The sequence below is a fragment of the Corapipo altera genome, unplaced genomic scaffold (assembly GCF_003945725.1).
Source record: "Corapipo altera isolate COAL_440 unplaced genomic scaffold, ASM394572v1 50, whole genome shotgun sequence".
NCBI classification, from domain to species: Eukaryota; Metazoa; Chordata; class Aves; order Passeriformes; family Pipridae; genus Corapipo; species Corapipo altera.
In genome coordinates, this window is record NW_020884889.1 from 2,764,680 (window position 1) to 2,781,887 (window position 17,208).

The 17,208-nt window shown below is 45.0% G+C and overlaps 1 protein-coding gene across 5 annotated transcripts in view; it reads left to right on the top strand.

The window, feature by feature from the left end:
• The window catches only part of IGF1R (insulin like growth factor 1 receptor), a 174,677-nt gene extending 158,365 nt beyond the window's left edge, over positions 1-16,312 (top strand). For all 5 annotated transcript variants that reach the window (XM_027644377.1, XM_027644378.1, XM_027644379.1 and 2 more), the window contains 2 exons: positions 2,670-2,804; positions 8,761-16,312. In XM_027644377.1, coding sequence (XP_027500178.1) covers positions 2,670-2,804; positions 8,761-9,127 — 502 coding nt within the window. In that variant the 3' untranslated portion in view covers positions 9,128-16,312. The remainder of the gene's footprint in view (positions 1-2,669; positions 2,805-8,760) is intronic.
• Positions 16,313-17,208: the final 896 nt, after the last annotated feature.

Here is a 17,208-nt window from a genome sequence, read left to right on the forward strand (position 1 = left end):
AAATTTGGTTCACAGAGATGCACTTTCTGGAGGCACAAAACAACTGACTTAATGTGCAAAATTTGCAGTTTGTTTAGAATGTGTATCCACAGCTACAGAGAATTTCAATCCATATTCCAAATGTAGCAGGAGCTTGACTTATCACTGTCATGAAATCCTTACTATTTCCTTGATCTGCTTATGGCTAAAAGGATCAGTCCAAGTTACTTCTCAGTAACTTTTAGACCAGACACTATAATACATTGAAGGTGTCTCCATGCCAGGAAAAATTACCTGAATCCTTGTATTGGTTCAGATTTTTAAGTGCTCCGTGTAAACCATAGAGCTTGGCTGTTCTGGGAGCCATTTATTTGCATTAAATTGTGAAGAAAAAAAAAGAAGGTTGAGATTGTTTTTCCTGGGTTTTTTTGGTCGGATATTGTGACATGTTCTTCGAGATCAGTTCTGGAAGCCAAGATATCAAAAAGACAAACTGTGAGAGTGATCAGAGCCCAGGATTTATAAGCTGTAAGGTGAAATGGCAAACTGCAAGAGTGTCTGGAGGTTTGAAGGGTGGAGCTTTAGCAGTTCATTCTTTTATTGCTTTTCAGGCTGAAGAATGAGGTAATTAGACAGGACTGTTTTTGTTGTAGTTAGGGAAGGAGGACATTTTAAAACTAATGTAATACTCTTCAGGGTGAGGGTGGATTTCTATAAATAAGTCCTCAGCATCTTGCATTCTTTCAGAGCTGGTAGTTGCCTGGAAGGAGCAACCTGAGTTTATGAGTTGGGATAATAAGATGAGTAGGTGTGCAAGACTTGTCCTCATTATTCCTGCAGCGATCAAAGTAGCTTCAAAGGCACCAAAACGTTCCGTTGACCCTCTGTCTCTCCCTCCCCTGAAAGGCAAACAATTGTAAGGCTGTTTGTGGCTTCTGGCAAACCAGTTTAGATCCTGGGCATAGCTGAAAGATAAAACCACTCAGCCATAACCAGCTAATGACAGCGGACTCCTGTTTTCGTAACAACACCCCGGTGGAACTACGTGTTTTTCTCCCGGCTTGACTCAGCAGTTCAGCCACACAACTCAGACAGCAGCGAGATTTTCCTCCTTTTGCCCAGCAGCTCTAAAAGTAGAGCCTCTTCTGTGCAGTGCAGACAATTTGAGCCATGTCTGCTCAATAAACTAATTTTAAATGGAGATATTTTTAGAAAGTGTCAATACTTGCGTCCAAACTACCCAATTACAAAACTCTGCTTATCTTCTTTTGCCAGTAATCAATTCCTATTATTAGAGAAACTTCTTTTTTTTCACTTCTGCTGTCCTTTGGAGTTATCTGGAAGGAGCTGGAAGCTCTGTTTCAAGAACATAGTTACATACATGTTGCAAAAGGGGTAACTGAGTTTTTCCTGGAGGCTTTAACGTTCTGCTGCTTAAAACAGCAAATTGGGGTCTTGGTACAAGAGGCTGGAGAATGTTCATGTTTCTTCTGTGTCTTTTCCAAAAATTGGGTTTGTTGCTGCTGTATGATCCTGACTTTGCACCTTTAACTTAGAATGTGGCAGAAACCAAAGCAGAGGGATAAATGGAAGGCATTACCCAAGCAGTGTTTTTGTGCCTGGGCAGTGGAGGCTGTTTGGTTTGCTGGCTGTGGGTGGTGAGGCAGGTGAGATGCCCAGGGGGTGGTGTGTGTTTGCTGTCTGGCTCTCTCAGCCTGTGGAGCAGTGAGGGAAAATGCAGCTTTTCAAGCGGATTTGTGTGACTCAAGTGATGAAAAGCAGCTTGCACTGGAACGAGAGCTTACAGTTCTGTGTTCCTGCCTTCTCAGCCACTATCAGGAGTACCTGAGATGTGTTACATGAAGATTTGGAGTTTAGTGTATTAAGTGTACAGATTTTTTTCTTGCTGTCTCTGTGGCTTGGGGGAAAGCTTGCCAAGCTTAATTTAAAGTCTCTGCAACTTCTCCACTGCTTAGAAGGTTTGATTCCCTGCCCCCAGCCACACAAAGATCTTACTGCAGACTTCAATGGTCAGGTGTGTGTCCAACCTGAGCTCTACAGCAACCATGGAGATAGGATAGAACAGAATAGAATAGGATAGGATTTTTTAATTTTTACATTTTTTTCCCCCTTACCTGTACCTTTCCTTTTCCCATCTCCACTGTTCTTCCCTTCTTCCCACCTGGCAGTGCATCTAAAGTCTGGACTCTAAAGGGAGATGGGATCTGAGCTGATTCTCCAGACAAGCTCAGAGCTTCAGTCTCCTCTGAGTCAGGAGGCTCCTGGTCGGTGCATTGAGCCGGTGGTGGCTTTTTTACTGATGGACCTGAGCAGAACTGGTGTAGCCAAGTAATGCTGGACCACTGAACCATCATAAACATGACCAGCTCTGGGCTGCAGACTGTGGTGTGAAAAGTGGGGATGGAATTGTGCCAGTCTTTGCTTACAGAGGCTGTTCTGAAGAGTCATTCAGAACTGGGAGCCCTTCTCACCACTGAGACACCACCCGAGGTGTTTGAAGTCCACGGTGCTGTGACTGTCAGCACGGCTGCGTTGCTTTTTGAGCAGTGGGAGTTCTGTGTTAAAAGAAAACACCCATGGACACCTACTGCTGAGCATCAGTTAAGAAATCCCCCCCTTGTGTTTTGTAGAGATGGCTCAGGCTCCTCAAGCTGTGCTCTCTGTTGCAGGTCGTTCGGGGTGGTGCTGTGGGAGATCGCGACGCTGGCAGAGCAGCCGTACCAGGGCATGACCAACGAGCAGGTGCTTCGCTTCGTGATGGAGGGGGGGCTGCTGGAGAAACCAGACAACTGCCCTGACATGCTGTAAGTGCCACTGCCACCACTGTCTCCTCCCTGCACAGCTCATTCTTCCTGATCCCTTCGGTGCCTGCTCTTCCCCATCTGCCACAGGAGGGGCTGTTAAGGAGTGCGAGTCACTGGAGGTGCTGCTCAAACAGTCTCTGTCAATCCAGTATTTTGTAGTAGTCAGACATTCCAGAAAGCCAGAATCTCACTTTAGGCTATCCTTCTCCTCTGATAAGGTAACAAAGCACAATCTTGGAGTTCTTGAATAAAATTAGACTTTATAAAGCTCATAAGCAATATTTGCTACAGTGGGAGACTCTGTACCTAAACCTTGTCTCTTCTGCTTAAAGTAATTCTGTTGAGCATAAAGAGAGAAAAGAGCCTGGGACAAGCTGAGATGTGCATAAACACTGGAATTCAACTTTTTAGTTCAGCATACAGATAAATCAGTGTATCCTTCCTCTGTCGGAAGCCTCGTTGGATCTGCTGTTTCACTCACAGCACTCACCCCATGGAGATAAACAAATCCCCCCTGCAAACAGTTTCCTTCCCTGAAAACACAGAAAGTGTTTTTTCACAGAAAAACCTCTCCCTGCCCCAGCATCGACCCAAAGCCTCGCAGCAGCAGAGGGTGTGCAGTGCAGCAGCTTCAGTTTTTAGCTTTACATTGCTGAAATACTTCTGCTGGCCTTTGTGTACAGCAGTTTCAGTTGTTCAGACTTTATTGCTTTGATATACTTCCCAAACTGACTTTTGGGAAGGAAATACTGCGTCTTGCAGTTATTGAAATTTGTTGGAGGCCCACAGAAGGGATACAATCACTTAAGGGCCTCAGCTGCTTGGGATTCTTAGGAAAATAGCTTTTTTGGCTGGAGCCTGGCTGCGGTTTCAGATGACAGGCAGTGTTGTTTTGTTGTTTGAGGGGGGTGGGTGGTATATGCAGGGGGAGGTGTAGCTGCCATGTGATTCCTTGGTTTCACATTCCTTCCCTTTCACGATGCTGGGGAGAATTCCTGGCAGTCGATTGACTGGGCATTGTTTAACATGGTCGGAGCTGTGTAATGGGGGGAGAACGAACAGGGTGTGTGACAGGATCAGAGTCCACAGGGACAAACACCTCTGCAGTGAGAACAAACTCGGGGAGAGATTCAGCTTTAGAAATTCCTCACTAACTGGGGCACGTGTGGTATGAGCACAGGGGTGGGAGGGGAGGCACTGACAGAAGCTGAAGCTCTCCCTACTGCAGCCCACCCAGCTCTCTGTCCTCCCCCTCCTCAGCAAATCTCCTCTGCTCCTGGCTGTTGCTACTGGATGAATCCACTCTCAGGGTCCTGGCTTGTGAGCTGGGAGAACTTGGTTAAAGTCTGGCAGGGCAGATCTTTGCACTGGGGTGCAACAGCAAAGGCCTGTTTTGTGCTGATTCTGAGGAAGGAGCTGTTCAGAGGTTAGTTTTGGCTGTAGGACTCAGCCTCATGGTGCAGAGGTGCACAATAAAAAAAATCTGCCTTTGAATGGAGCTGCTTCACTCCTTCAGAATAAGGAATGGGGCTAAACTCAGAACCAAGGTGCGCTCGCTTTAGTGGTGGGGTTTGTTTGACACAGTTGAGTATAAAATGTCCAAAATGAAAAAAAAATAGAATGTATTGACCTTATTGTGACTTGCTTTAGCTCTCTTTCAGCCTGTTTTGTCTTTGTTTTAGGACAGACATCCAAATCTGCTGAAATTCAAATAGGCTGTTTTAGGAATAACAGTTGGGAGCTCCAGGAATAACCTTCACCTTTGTTCCCTGCACAGGCATTTGGCATTCAAAGAATGTCTTTTGTGTTACTGTTGTGTTTTCCCTCCTTTCCCTGTCCTCCACCCCGTTATCCCAGGATGCTTTAACAATGCTGTGCCACACTCGGTGACCTGACAACTCCTGCCAGTCGTCCCCCTCACACGTGTGGCTGTGGGCAGGGTCAGACACCTGGGCTGTAGGCACAGGTCCTGTCCCCTCTCAGCTACCAGGGACCTAAAAGAAAATTAGGGAATGGGCAGAGAGGTGCTTGTAACAAAGAGCCCTGAAATTCCATATGGATCTTGCCAGACATCCCACCATGTTCCAGGCCACTGCTTTATAAAACCGTTTGTAAAATAAGGGATCTTCTTTTTTGTGGAGGTTACCAAAAGATTCTGCTTAAAGACAGGTTTCTTGGCATGTCTGTGCCAGTGGAAGGTGTCTTTTAGAAAGCACAAATTCTTACTGGTGGAGACTGGTCTGTGATACTTTAATATTGACTCTCAAGATGTCCTGAAAGCAAAGCCCACCTGCTGCAGGGAGATCAGTTATTTGGGCTTGGTGTTGTCTGGAAGCAGGTGAGAGAGGGAGCCAGGAACTGTGTTCCTTTGTCTCACGTGGTAGCTACAAAGGCAGAGGTACTTTGTTTTTTAAATTAGCTTGACTTGGAAACAACTAAAATTATGGTGAGAACACCAGTGGAATTATGGTCAGAACACCAGGGGACCTGTCTGTAAGGAGAGGGGAGTGTGCTGACATGGAGAAACCTCCTGGACAGGTGGAGGAGGTAACTGCTGTGGGGAAGTGTAGATGAGAACAGAGAGGAGAGTTTTGCTGTCACCAAATCCACTGTTTTGAACTGTGTGGGTGCTGTGAGCGCTGTGCACCCTCCAACCACAGAGCAGTTCTCCTCAAGACCTCGTGTTCCCCCCACATGCTCATAGTGCAGGCAGGCTTGGATGCTCCATGTCTCCTGGTCGTGCTTGTCGGTGCCTGTGCTCTCCTGACCCCTTCAGCAGTGAATCAGGAGCTTCCAGCAGGAGCTGCAGAGGTTCTGTTCTGCAGTTTGGTTTGTCAGATGCTTGTGCAAAGGGGGGATTTTATGGTGTGGTTGTCCTGTGGTTCAGAGGTGGTAAATCCCTGTGAAAAAGGGCAAAGCACAAAGGGGACGGTATTTCTGGAGTCTTTTTACTCTTGCACAGGGTGAAACAAGACTCAGTTGTGTTTGTGCTACACCCTCTTGGCATAGCTGGCGTGGTTTTGCAGACAGAACCATGCAATGAGACAGATGGTTCAGTAAGACAGTGCCAGGAGAAGCTTTGCTGTTTTTCTCCTCTTCCTGTGCACCAAGTGATGTTTTTATGTCCTCCCATTGTTATGGCACCGCTCATCAGGTGACGGCTGCGTGGCTGGAGCTTGGGTACAGCTGAAGCTCTCAGACGGCGTGTTCCCATGGGGCTTTTAAAAGTTGTGGAGGCTGGAATTCCACTCTGTTTTTGAAGCAGAATTGCTTCCCCCACATGCATTGTAGATGAGGAGACTATTTACGCAGTGCTGATTTCCCTTTGTTCCTGGGTAGAACCCGGGGTCTGCTCTGCAGAGGGACTGTCAGCAGGCACCACCAGCAGGGAGGAGAGGTCCTTTCGCTTTTCCCCACCAAATCAAGCCTAATGCAAAGCACAAATGGAATTCAGCATCTATAGGAACTTTCCATTTTCTGTTTTGTATTGTCTCAGTGCAAAACAGAATTTATTTTCTGCTCAGTTCTTTGAGCAAAAGATGCACAGAGGGATGCTGGCTATTCCCCTGTCCCATGACGGTGCCTCCAGCTCCCTGGAGCTCACTTGCCACCAGTCAGGAACGTACTTTATAAATCTGCTCAGGTTCTATTAACAGCCTGTAAATTCTCCTCTTGTCTACTGGAAAGGTTTCTGTTTTGTTTAAGATAATGTAAACAAGGTCTGCGGACACACAGAGTTAAAAAGAAAAAAAAAATCCTTTTATGGGAACTCTGTAGGGTTTTTAAATCTGGAATGGCTTAAAAGAAACATCACATGTCCTTGTTTGTGCTGATGTCACATGCATTACTCCGCTGCTTGTGGTATCTCCTTAGCATTGCCCTTAGGCCTCGAGGCACAGTGCCAGTGAATATCCAGTGTTCCTGGCTCCAGCCAGCGCTTCTATTCAGGGACGCAGCAGTCAGCTGGAAAGGAAACAGCAGTGAAGTAACAGAAATGGATTTTATATATTTATGTCTCAAGCCTTCCCTCCCCTCTCGTGGGTGAGGGTACGGTGCAGTTTTATAGCTTGGCTTTGCTTTTGCTCTGAGAGGCTTTTTAAAGGCTCAAAACCCGGCGCTGGCCGAGCGGTGTTTACGTGTCTACGTGCGGTTACAATGCAGCATTGAGTACCCGGGGAGTGCTCCCAGCACAGACTGGTTTTGCCAGCTCCTTGTTGGGTGTCACAAGGCCATTCTCAGGTGGCTGACGTTTGCTCACGGGGAGCTGTGCCAGCGGAGCTCTGGCAGGAAGATTGGGGACTTGAGATGCACTTCAGCGCCGATTGCTTTGGGTTTGGTCAAAGCACTCAGTGGTGTTTGCAGCCCAAACACGGCCGCTTGCCCTCTCCCTGCTGCCTCAGTCAGCTCAGAACACAGTGGAGATCCTGCAGGATTTTCCAATTTCCCAGATTTCTGGGGATGGGGTTTCTTTGCTGTGGTTTTGTTCCAGGACAGGGGTCCCGGACTCTCCAAACCTGTGCACAGCAACAGCCTGCAGAGCCCAGGGTCTTCCAGCTCGGTGACAGTCCTGTTGGAAGGTTTCTCCTAGAACAGGGCCATTACTCTGGAAGGGACTGGGGTGCTATTCAAAAAGAGAGTGAATTTTTGTTCATTTGTTTGTTTTCTTTCTAATCTAAAAAAAAATCTTTCCCCACTGACGCAGAGATCTGGTGAACTGAGGGCACAAGGCAGTGAGAGCTCTAATTAAAGGATCAAATAGAATTGCTTGTTTACGCTCTGAAAACATGAGGAAGTTTGGAATAGGGTATTGCTGTTCTGAAGAATTAAAGCTAAAAGGTGATGTGACCTGGCTTGAGGGAAGGCTGGCAGAGGTGGGAAGTGAACCCCAGCAAGCCAGGGGGATCTCACTGGGGCTGCAGGTCCCAGTGCTGGCAGATAAGTCAGGACACGAAGGATTCTCCAGTGTGTCACCTTAAATGAGAGAGCTTTCTTTGCTCTATTTTATTTTTAGCTCCATTCTTACTCTAGCACAGAGTAGTAGTTTTGGCCAGCAGTGACTTCCTCCACACAGCGTGTTCCTCTGAGCACTGTGTACACAGAGGATTGGCTCGAAGAATTAATGCTAATCTTCCTTTTCTTATTTAAATTTGTCCTATTACTGCACTGTGCTAACAGAAGACATCCCTATTCCACCTTCACAGACAGTGAAATCCTTTCTTGTGTTGTGTTTAAAGCTCAGGGCGATCTCCTGGGAATATCCAATTTTGCTGTGTCATGAAAATGCTGTTTTCATTATGTCTGTATTACTGTTTCATTTTGTGGTTTTGTTTTGCCAGCATGGGACATTGTACAGATCTAATCATGGATGTGCTTAAACAGATGATCTCACACTCCGTGAAATATTAATGCATCCCTGGCCGTAAATGAAAACAACCTACTTTTAAAATAAAAAGATTAGAGAGTGTCTTTGAGATTGGAAAATGTCTGCTGGGGATTACAATTAATTTGAATGTAATTTTCTTCTTTCAGGGGAAAAAAAACAGTGCTTTACCTTGTGTGTATTTCCTATTTTAATTTTTTTCCAAGGCAGTATTGATGGGGTGGGATCGGTGGTTTGGAAAAGATCCTCCGAGAGGCACAATCACGTGACTTATGGCCGAGTGAGCACAGGGTACTTTGGAGGAAAAGGAGAAATATCAGGTCGGAATTAAAGTATGAAATGGTTCTGGATGTCAGGTAACAGGTATGGGCAGGTGTGTGAGAGGGAGCGGAGAAGGGTGAGGTGGGAGTTACAGCAGTAAAAGGGTGATTAGAAGGGAGGTTGAAATGTGGCACAGGAATCTCAGCACTTTGTCTCCCGTCAGAATGGAATGATGTTTTGAACCGTGTGGTCCACTCCAGTCAGGGCTCATAGAACACCTCAGTAAATGCTTTTCCCTGTGTGTTTCTCGCCCAGGTTTGAACTGATGCGCATGTGCTGGCAGTACAACCCGAAAATGAGACCCTCCTTCCTGGAAATCATCGGTAGCATCAAAGACGAGCTGGACCCAGCCTTCAAAGAGGTCTCCTTCTTCTACAGTGAGGAGAACAAGCCTCCGGACACAGAGGAGCTTGACCTGGAGACTGAGAACATGGAGAGCATTCCTTTAGATCCCTCCTCCACCCTCCAACCCACTGACAAGCACTCAGGACACAAAGCCGAGAACGGCCCCGGCGTGGTGGTGCTCCGGGCCAGCTTCGAGGAGCGACAGCCGTACGCGCACATGAACGGGGGCCGCAAGAACGAGAGGGCCCTGCCCCTGCCCCAGTCGTCGGCCTGCTGATCCTCAGAGCCCCGCAGGAGCACCGCCCAGAGAAACACAGGCATTGGGGGAAGAAAGAAAGGAAAAATCACAATATATTCAAAAGCCTACTGTACCTCAGTGGATCTTCAGAACTGCCATAGCTGCACTTGGGAGAACCCTTTTTTCAGTAAACAAGTTGCCGTATTTTTCTTTTTTTCGATATGCAAGCAGATGTTTGTTTCAGTCAAGGACTCCAGTCATGGGGCACACAGTTGGCCTTCTAAAAACTCTTAATGTTAACACTTAATAGCAACAGAAAACTTGAGATCTGATGTCTCTCTCTCTCTCTCTCTCTCTTCTCTTTCCTCTCTCTTCTTTTCTCTTTCTTTCTGTCTCTCTTTTTGCTTCATAATGGGAAACATATCTGCGTGCAAGTTCAACCGTACAGCACTTTTATCAGATCAAAGATATCGCAGGCCAGGTGGTTCCCAGTACCCCTGCAAGCACCTGCCTAACACTGTAGGTCTTTATAAAAAAAAACCACAAACAAACAAAAAAAACCACACACACGAAAAAAAACTAAACTAAAAAAGACTGGATTTTTAATGTTGCTCTTTAATCTTTTTAGGAACACGTAAAAGAATACAAAAGGGCCATCATTCGTCCAAGGCTGTTACCATTTTCAACGCTGCCAAATTTTGCCAAAAAAATGAACTCTTTGTTTTTTGTTTTCGTTTTCTTTTTTTTTTTTTTGTTCTTTTTGTAGGCGTGGAAGGAGCACAGTAATCAACTGCTCTGTTCAAAAGAGATCCTGACCAATAAGTTCTATTCAGTCATGCACTGGTATTTAAAAAAAAAAAAAAAATTAGAAAAAAAAATCAAATTGTCTAGATCTTTTTTCAAAACTGGACAAAATGTGATTTTTTTTTTTTTCTTGTGATGGAGAAGATAAAAGGGATGGGGTAAAGAACCAGCCCTCCCTCCACCCCTGTCCCTATCCCATTCTGGACAAAACTGGCAGTGGTGAGCTAAACAAACACGTGCATTTCGTACAAAAAAAGTCAACCGCACGCCAAAAATGAATTATGAGAAACCTGAACCTAAGCGGCCGAGATCTCCATCGGTGCAGCCTGTCCTTCCTCCACAGGCTGGCGAGGAAAAACACCTAGAAACATAAATTGGAGAAGACAAAAAAAAGCAGTAACCGGATTCAAGTATATGATGCTTTGTTGACCTTTTCTCTTTATTATTAAGACTTCTCGAAGGGTCTTGCAGTTCTATGTTAGACCATGGATCATTTGCATACACATTGTCTTTTGTGTCACTTTTATAACTTTTTTACGGTTCAGATACTCATCTATATGTCTGTACAGAAAAAAGCTGCTATTTTTTTTGTTCTTTATCTTTGTGGATTTAATCTATGAAAACCTTCAGGTCTGCCCTCCTTTCCCTTCCCTTCCACTTCAACAAATTTTCTTATGCTTTGTACTATAGTGTGTAACCTTTACTTCCTCCTTCCCGGTAACCGCTACCTTGAATTGCCATGAACTGTTTAATGCCTTTTTATAAATACATTTCCTCCTTTTTTTTTTTTTTCTTTCCTTTTTTTTTTTTAATTTAATTTTATTTTATTTTTTTTCCCATTAGTTGTTTTACAGCATCTTGGCTGTGTGGGCTTACAGGGCTTTTGAGGGGGACACGGAGAAAGAAGGGACACCCCGCACGGGAACACTCTGGCAGTGCTGTGGTGTGGTGTTTTTAAGCCCCAGTTTTCCTTCCTTCCCACTAACCTCTGCCCAGGCAGCACGGGAGTCTCTTACAGTGCAAGGCATGATACAAACTCAGGTCAGAAACAAAAGGTTAAATATTTAGTACATTCTTGTTCAATGTTTATATTCATTGTTGTACAAGGGTCCTACCCCTCGTCCCCTCCCCGCTTGTTTTGGTCGTGGCACACCCCCCCCCACCCGCCCATCCCCACACAGACACACACACACATGTATTCTTTTTAAATTATTTGTTGGGTACAACAGCAGACAAACAGGCTTTTGGGTCACTGATCTGTAAAAAGACTATTTAGCCCTCCCACCCTGTGAACAAGAGCTATGCCAGGTGCAGCTGGCGATGATGCCAGGCATTCCTAGGATGGCCACTGAACACCTGGCTCCAGCCAACCCCAGCTCTTCTCCTTCCTGATGGGAAAGCTCTCATGGAGGGAAACCCTCCTGGGAGGGCACCTGGGCTGCAGTTCAAACCCCTGGTGAGGAAAACAAGCACCAACCAAACGAAGCCACCACCCCATTTCTGTGGAGCTGGGTGGAAAGCACAGAGCTGGGGCCAGCAGCTCGGCTGGCAAACGGTGAAGTGTTGGCAGCTATGGAAACCTGTACAAGTCCAAGCTTGTGGCTTAAATCATAGACCAAACCTCAGAACAAAAGAAAACGAGTGAGCTTGTTTGCTCAGTTGCAGAAGCCTTGGTGAGAGGGGAAGGAGGGGCCGTCAGGAAGTCGACAACCAAGGAGTCGCACCAGTTGCTCATCTTACCTTAGTTCCAGTGTCTGGGCCTTTGTTTAGCACTGATCCAACCAAACGATGGCAGGAAGAGGTGGTTCTGGGATGGAAACGTTCAAATCTTTTGAGTAAGAACAGTGAATTAAAATATACTGATTGCTAGTTTTGACTGGAGATTTTAAAAAGTTTGTAGTGCTTTTTGCTTGTGTAGTTTAGGTCCCATTATCTTCTCTTGCCTCTGTCCCGTAGTTATTTTTCCCTTTTAAAAATGAAAAAGACAAAAAAGTTAATTAAGAAGGTATTCTATGTAGGATTTTTTATTTATTTTTGTGATATCAGTTTAAATCACTGTAGAGATGCCCCATAACGAATTTAAATACTAAGATAAGGGTTTTAGAGTATGACAGGGGGACAGTTTTTGATTTTTTTTTTCAAACATTTATCTACCTCACTCTTATTTTTTTATATGTGTGTATATAAAAAGAATACATCTCACATTTCTCAGCAGCCAATAAATGCCGTTGATACTGGTAACCTCTCACTCCATATACCACATGCTCTAGGTTCTGGAGGGGAACAATCACTGCCTGTCACAAAGGGTCACTTCAGAATATTTGCCGCAATTCCAAGGGGTTTCTCCAACTTTTTGCATCAGATTCGTTATTGTGAGGAGAAATCCAAGAGTTGTCTGACTTAGGGTGACCATTCTTCAAGGAAACACAGAGGCTTTTTAATATGCTGTCACAGCAGTCCGTGGGTCAGCAGCAAAATGCTGCATGTTTGGAGGAGTGGAAATGTAGGTGACCTGATACGGGGACTTCAAATTGTGAGTATTTGCTGAAATCTGTTACAGAAATCAACTGTTTACAATGTTTGGAGGTCCAGAGGAAACACTAAAGGGAATGGTCTTTCTGTTTGTCCTGTAGAATGGGCTAAGTCATTCCTACCAGTTCTTGCTCAGATGTCACAAGCACCAGAAAGACATTTGGCTGAATCAGAACCCAAAAATAAATTGGCTCGTACAGCGATAGCATCACTTTCTTGACCAAAAAACCTGTCACAGGCTGCCTGATGATCCTGCTAGATCGAGTTTACAGCTTTGGGTCTTTGCTGCTTCTGTTTGATGAGAGCACTGATTTTTTTTTTTTTTTTAATTTTTTTCCCCCAAACTAATATTGAATTGGTTTCTTTTAATGTGCCAGTAAAAAGTCAGTTCCCTTTTCTTCCCCTGTTTATACGCCTTATAACTGTGGATTCTGATGGACCAGCCATCAAATTTTAACTGCCCTCTGACAGCGTGTAACTGGTTTACAAGCACACAGGACTAACATGAGCTTGCCATGAATTTGATGTATAATGTTTCCCTTTTTCCAGCTCTGGCAGCTGTTCCTGCAGGTGTTGGTTGTGGTATCTGAGTAATGTGGTGCTTGGAGTTGTACATGGCCTCTTGGATACACAGTGCTGTGGTTAATTCTGACAGTTTGTCTTTGGAGGGAGCATTTCTCCCTAGTCCTGAGAAACCAGCAAAATTGGAAGTTTTCATTAGATGGGTTTGGTTTTCCATGTTTGATTATGTTCCAGTGCCCTTTGGGTGCAGTGGTTGTTCCCCTCCCTTGCACATATTGATTACCACAACTGGAGATCCTCAGATCTTTCAGCTGGCTGGGAGGGTTTTGTTAAAACTGTCCGAGTTACTGGTTTGTAGAATTGTATGTAGGTGGTTTTACAATGCATTAGGAAGAAACACTAATGGCGTAGCATCACGAGAAACATTTCAAAAAGCACTTCAGTAGAAGACAGTCACAGGGCCTCACATACATGTGTGTGATGGCAGTCAGCTCTCCTGGACCAAACCACCTTCATGATACCATTGCGTTCTGTGTTTGCAATTCAAGCTTAATTCCTTTTTTGTTCTGTTTGTTTCCATAGCTTTTTTTTGTTGTGTTTTGTGCATTTTGAATAGCTTTATTCACATGGGTTTTTCATGCAGACTTCCCTTGGACAGTAAATCGAGTTGTTTGTGCATGTGAACAACTGAGAATTAATGTTGGCTTGATAGAGTCATAATATGGTTTGTAATGTTGTTCTTCCCTGAGACCACTGGCTTGTCTGGTATGGAAAATTTATTTAGAACTTCAGCAATGTTTGAATAAAGTTCAAGTAATCCAGTTTGTTTATAAATTGAAAACAAAAGCCCACCCAGCCCTGAAACCCAGTGTTTTGCCGGATGGTACCGAGATGTTTGGATGCAGTGGGATAAGGAGTTGGCGTCGCCGTGGGGAGCAGGCGGCTGTGACTGCAGGGCCCGGCCATGGCTCTCACCTGCCCCACACTGCAGAGCTCTCGGGGGCACAGGAGGTGCTTTGGTTGCAAAGGAACGTGATTCCTGAGTAAATCAGATGCTGTTTTGGGGGGACGACACAAAGGCACAGCAGCCGAGCGCGGTGGAAGGCGTGGGGCCGGGCCAGCACCGCGGCTCCGTCAGTGCGATGCCTCTGCCCCTCCCAGCTGGCTCCAAGTGCTCTGTGGTTCTAGGCACGGTCACACTGATGCTCCTCTTGGTCTCTTAAAACAAAAAGAAGGCCCAGCTTGCCCAGGATGACTGGTGACCAGAGGGAGCTGCTGTCAGGTCCTCTGGGATCTGCTGAGGGGTGCTCGGTATGATCCGAGACTAAGTGAACAACACTCCTATTGTTGGTGTAACTCCATACATATATATCTATATATACATATATATATACCTACATATGTATATCTATAATATAGATATATATATTTAAACCCTTTTCATTCCATTAGTACAAGTAACACTTGTTTCCTGTTTTCTTTATTTTGTTTGTCAACCGTGTATTCAATCACTGGGCTGAACAACAGTGGAGGAAGGTGCAAGGGATCCACTCCTTACTAACCAGTGATAAAGCCAGATATTGCAACTTAACCCATGAGTAGATGTGCAGACAAGGATTGGAGAACGATGTGTAGAAACAACCCAAGTGGCCAGGGGTGCTGAAGATACAGAACTCAAGTAGGCAGGAAGGACACCTCGGTTCAGAAAGCAGCTGCTCGGAGGTGCTGAACAGCCCCTGACCTCGAGCAGCTGCGTCAGTCAGCACGGAGATGTGTTTGTGGGGAGACACCTGAAAACAGGACATGGCAATGGGGATCTGGAGACACAGGGCTTGGCAGAAGCTTGAGGTAGTTTTCCTGAGCTTAATCTGTGGGACAGCACCAGAGCTCAGGTGTCCCCATTGGTGCTTGTACGCAAACCTCCGGACGTGGCAGCTGGAGCGGGGAATTCGTTCCCAGGAGCATGGCAGTGGTTGTCATCGGTCTGTATGGATCTGTCTCACCCACAGCTGGTCTGTTCTGCAAGTACCTTAGAACTTCCCTAGTTTGTGTGCGTGCATTTGCGTGTGTGCTCATATATTTTTTTTGGTATGCGTTCTGTTGATTAGTAACCATTAATTAGCATTTTCAATAGGGCTTTAAGTCCAGTAGATTACGGGTAGTCAGTTGACGAAGATCTGGTTTACAAGAACTAATTAAATGTTTCATTGCATTTGTAAGTACATAGAATAATTTTATAAAATGTTTGTAGTTTATAAATGCCTAAAATATAATTTAAGGGCACTTTTCTGTGTCTGTGTGTGGGTGTGTCTGTCTGTGATCAGTTTTTCCATGGTACCAGTTTACTAGTTAGCTTTACAATATGCCAAAAAGGATCGCTGACTTGTCCAACTCATGGCTTGTCCCTCTCCCCCTTCCCGCCCAAGCTTTGTGTCCCACCATACAGCAAGTGAGTAAAGGAGTTGGGAAAATGTTCTGTATCTTCAGTATCCTGGTCTTCCAGAGCCCTCTGGTTGGGGTGGGATCATCTTACCCTGGTCATTTCACTTTACTGTCTAGGGCAGTTACCTTTTGGATTACAAGAACCTCACTGGTCGGGGAAACAGAACAGGTTTGCAACTGCTCCCCAGGCTCACCTGTGCTGTTCAGCACCTCTGCTCCGTGTGATTTGAAGGAAGTGACTGCGTGAGAGAAAGAGGGAAGATGGTTTTCATAACTGCTGTTGAAGAACTCTTTGCAAATCTCTTATCACTTTAAAAGTTTGTGTGCAGCCTCTAAAGCTGTTGAGGACCATTGGAAGCGTTGGTTGAAATGAGCAAGGCAGGGTCCCTATTTATTTTTATTTAAGGATATTGAAGATCCAACCCCTCTGCCGGGGACAGGGACACCTTCCACTTCTTCTGTTTTCCGAACCAGTGAGGTTTGAGATGAAAGGATTGGCCAGAGTTTGTCTACCTCTGGGACAAAAACAAAACTAGAAAGTGCTAAGGAATGGATGCAGTTGCAAATACATTTTCCAATTTTTCTTGTTTAAATTTTTTTAAGAGAAAATTAAACAATAACATGGCCAATTTATTACATAAAAAGACTTGCTGTGTATAAATTATTCCTAAAGAAATTCCTGTGTTTATATTAAAATGAATCAGTAGATAAAAAAAAAATTCAAAATGTTTTTGTATATTCTGTTGTAAGAATTTATTCCTGTTATTGCGATATACTCGGGATTCTTTACATTATGAAAAGAAGAAACTTTGTCTATTTTGAATGGCTGAAGCTAAGGCTCCTTTAGTTTCTCTTACTCTGCTTTTTTCTAGTAGTTTCAGTACTACATGATTTAAGTTAAATAAAAGAATTCTGTATGCATTTGCCTGTTTCTGAATTTGTTGCTCCTTCCAGAAAGCAAGTACAGGTTAGAAAACTAAGAGTAAAGTTTCTCTGGTTTTCTTATTGGCTGCATTTAATTAAGCTACTCTGAATATATTTTAGTAGGGGTCAGTACTGCCATTGCTGGGTTGGAATCAGAAGTATTGTCGTGCAGTGGCACTGAGGGTGTGTGGAGCCTTCTTGGTGAGATTTGAGCAGTGTTTTGCAGGGTGAGTCCTCTGAATAAGGTGAGCATTGTTTGTTATTTGAGGAAAATCCACTTATTTTTACCCACACAGCAATCCACAGGTGAGGCATTCAGGCAGCCACCTGGTTATCAGCCTTCTGCAGCGGCATTGGGAAAGACAGTGGGGAGAAGACTGGGATTATCTTGGCAGGTCCAGTTCCTCAGGCTCTTGTCATCAGCGTGTTGACTAAAACAAGGCACGATGGTGGCCAAAGCCTCGTCAGCTGCCTGTGCTGTTACATTTGTCTCTTGTCCGTTGTACTGACGTGATGCTTGAGGAGCAGGCTTTTGTTTCCCTGGAGAAATCCCAGGTGTCCAGGTGAAGCTGCTGCTGTCCTTTTCTAGTGACTGACTTAGAAAAATCCCAGCTAACTGCATCTCGTCCCTGTGTTCTGGCAGTAGCAGGATTGTGGAGGAGGGGGTGTGTGGGGGCATTCCCTGTGTGCTGAGGGGCAGTGCTGTAACCCCCTGTGGTACCCAGCTTCCATGGCACAGCAATTCTCTGTGGAGCTGTTTGGGATGTGGAGGGGTCTGATCCCAAGTTTTACCATGTGGGATCTCATTTGGTGCCTGTTTTGTCAGTAACATCATGTGCCCTTCCCACAGCACAGTGCTTCAGGATTGCCTTTCCTGGGACAGGTTGGCTGTTGGA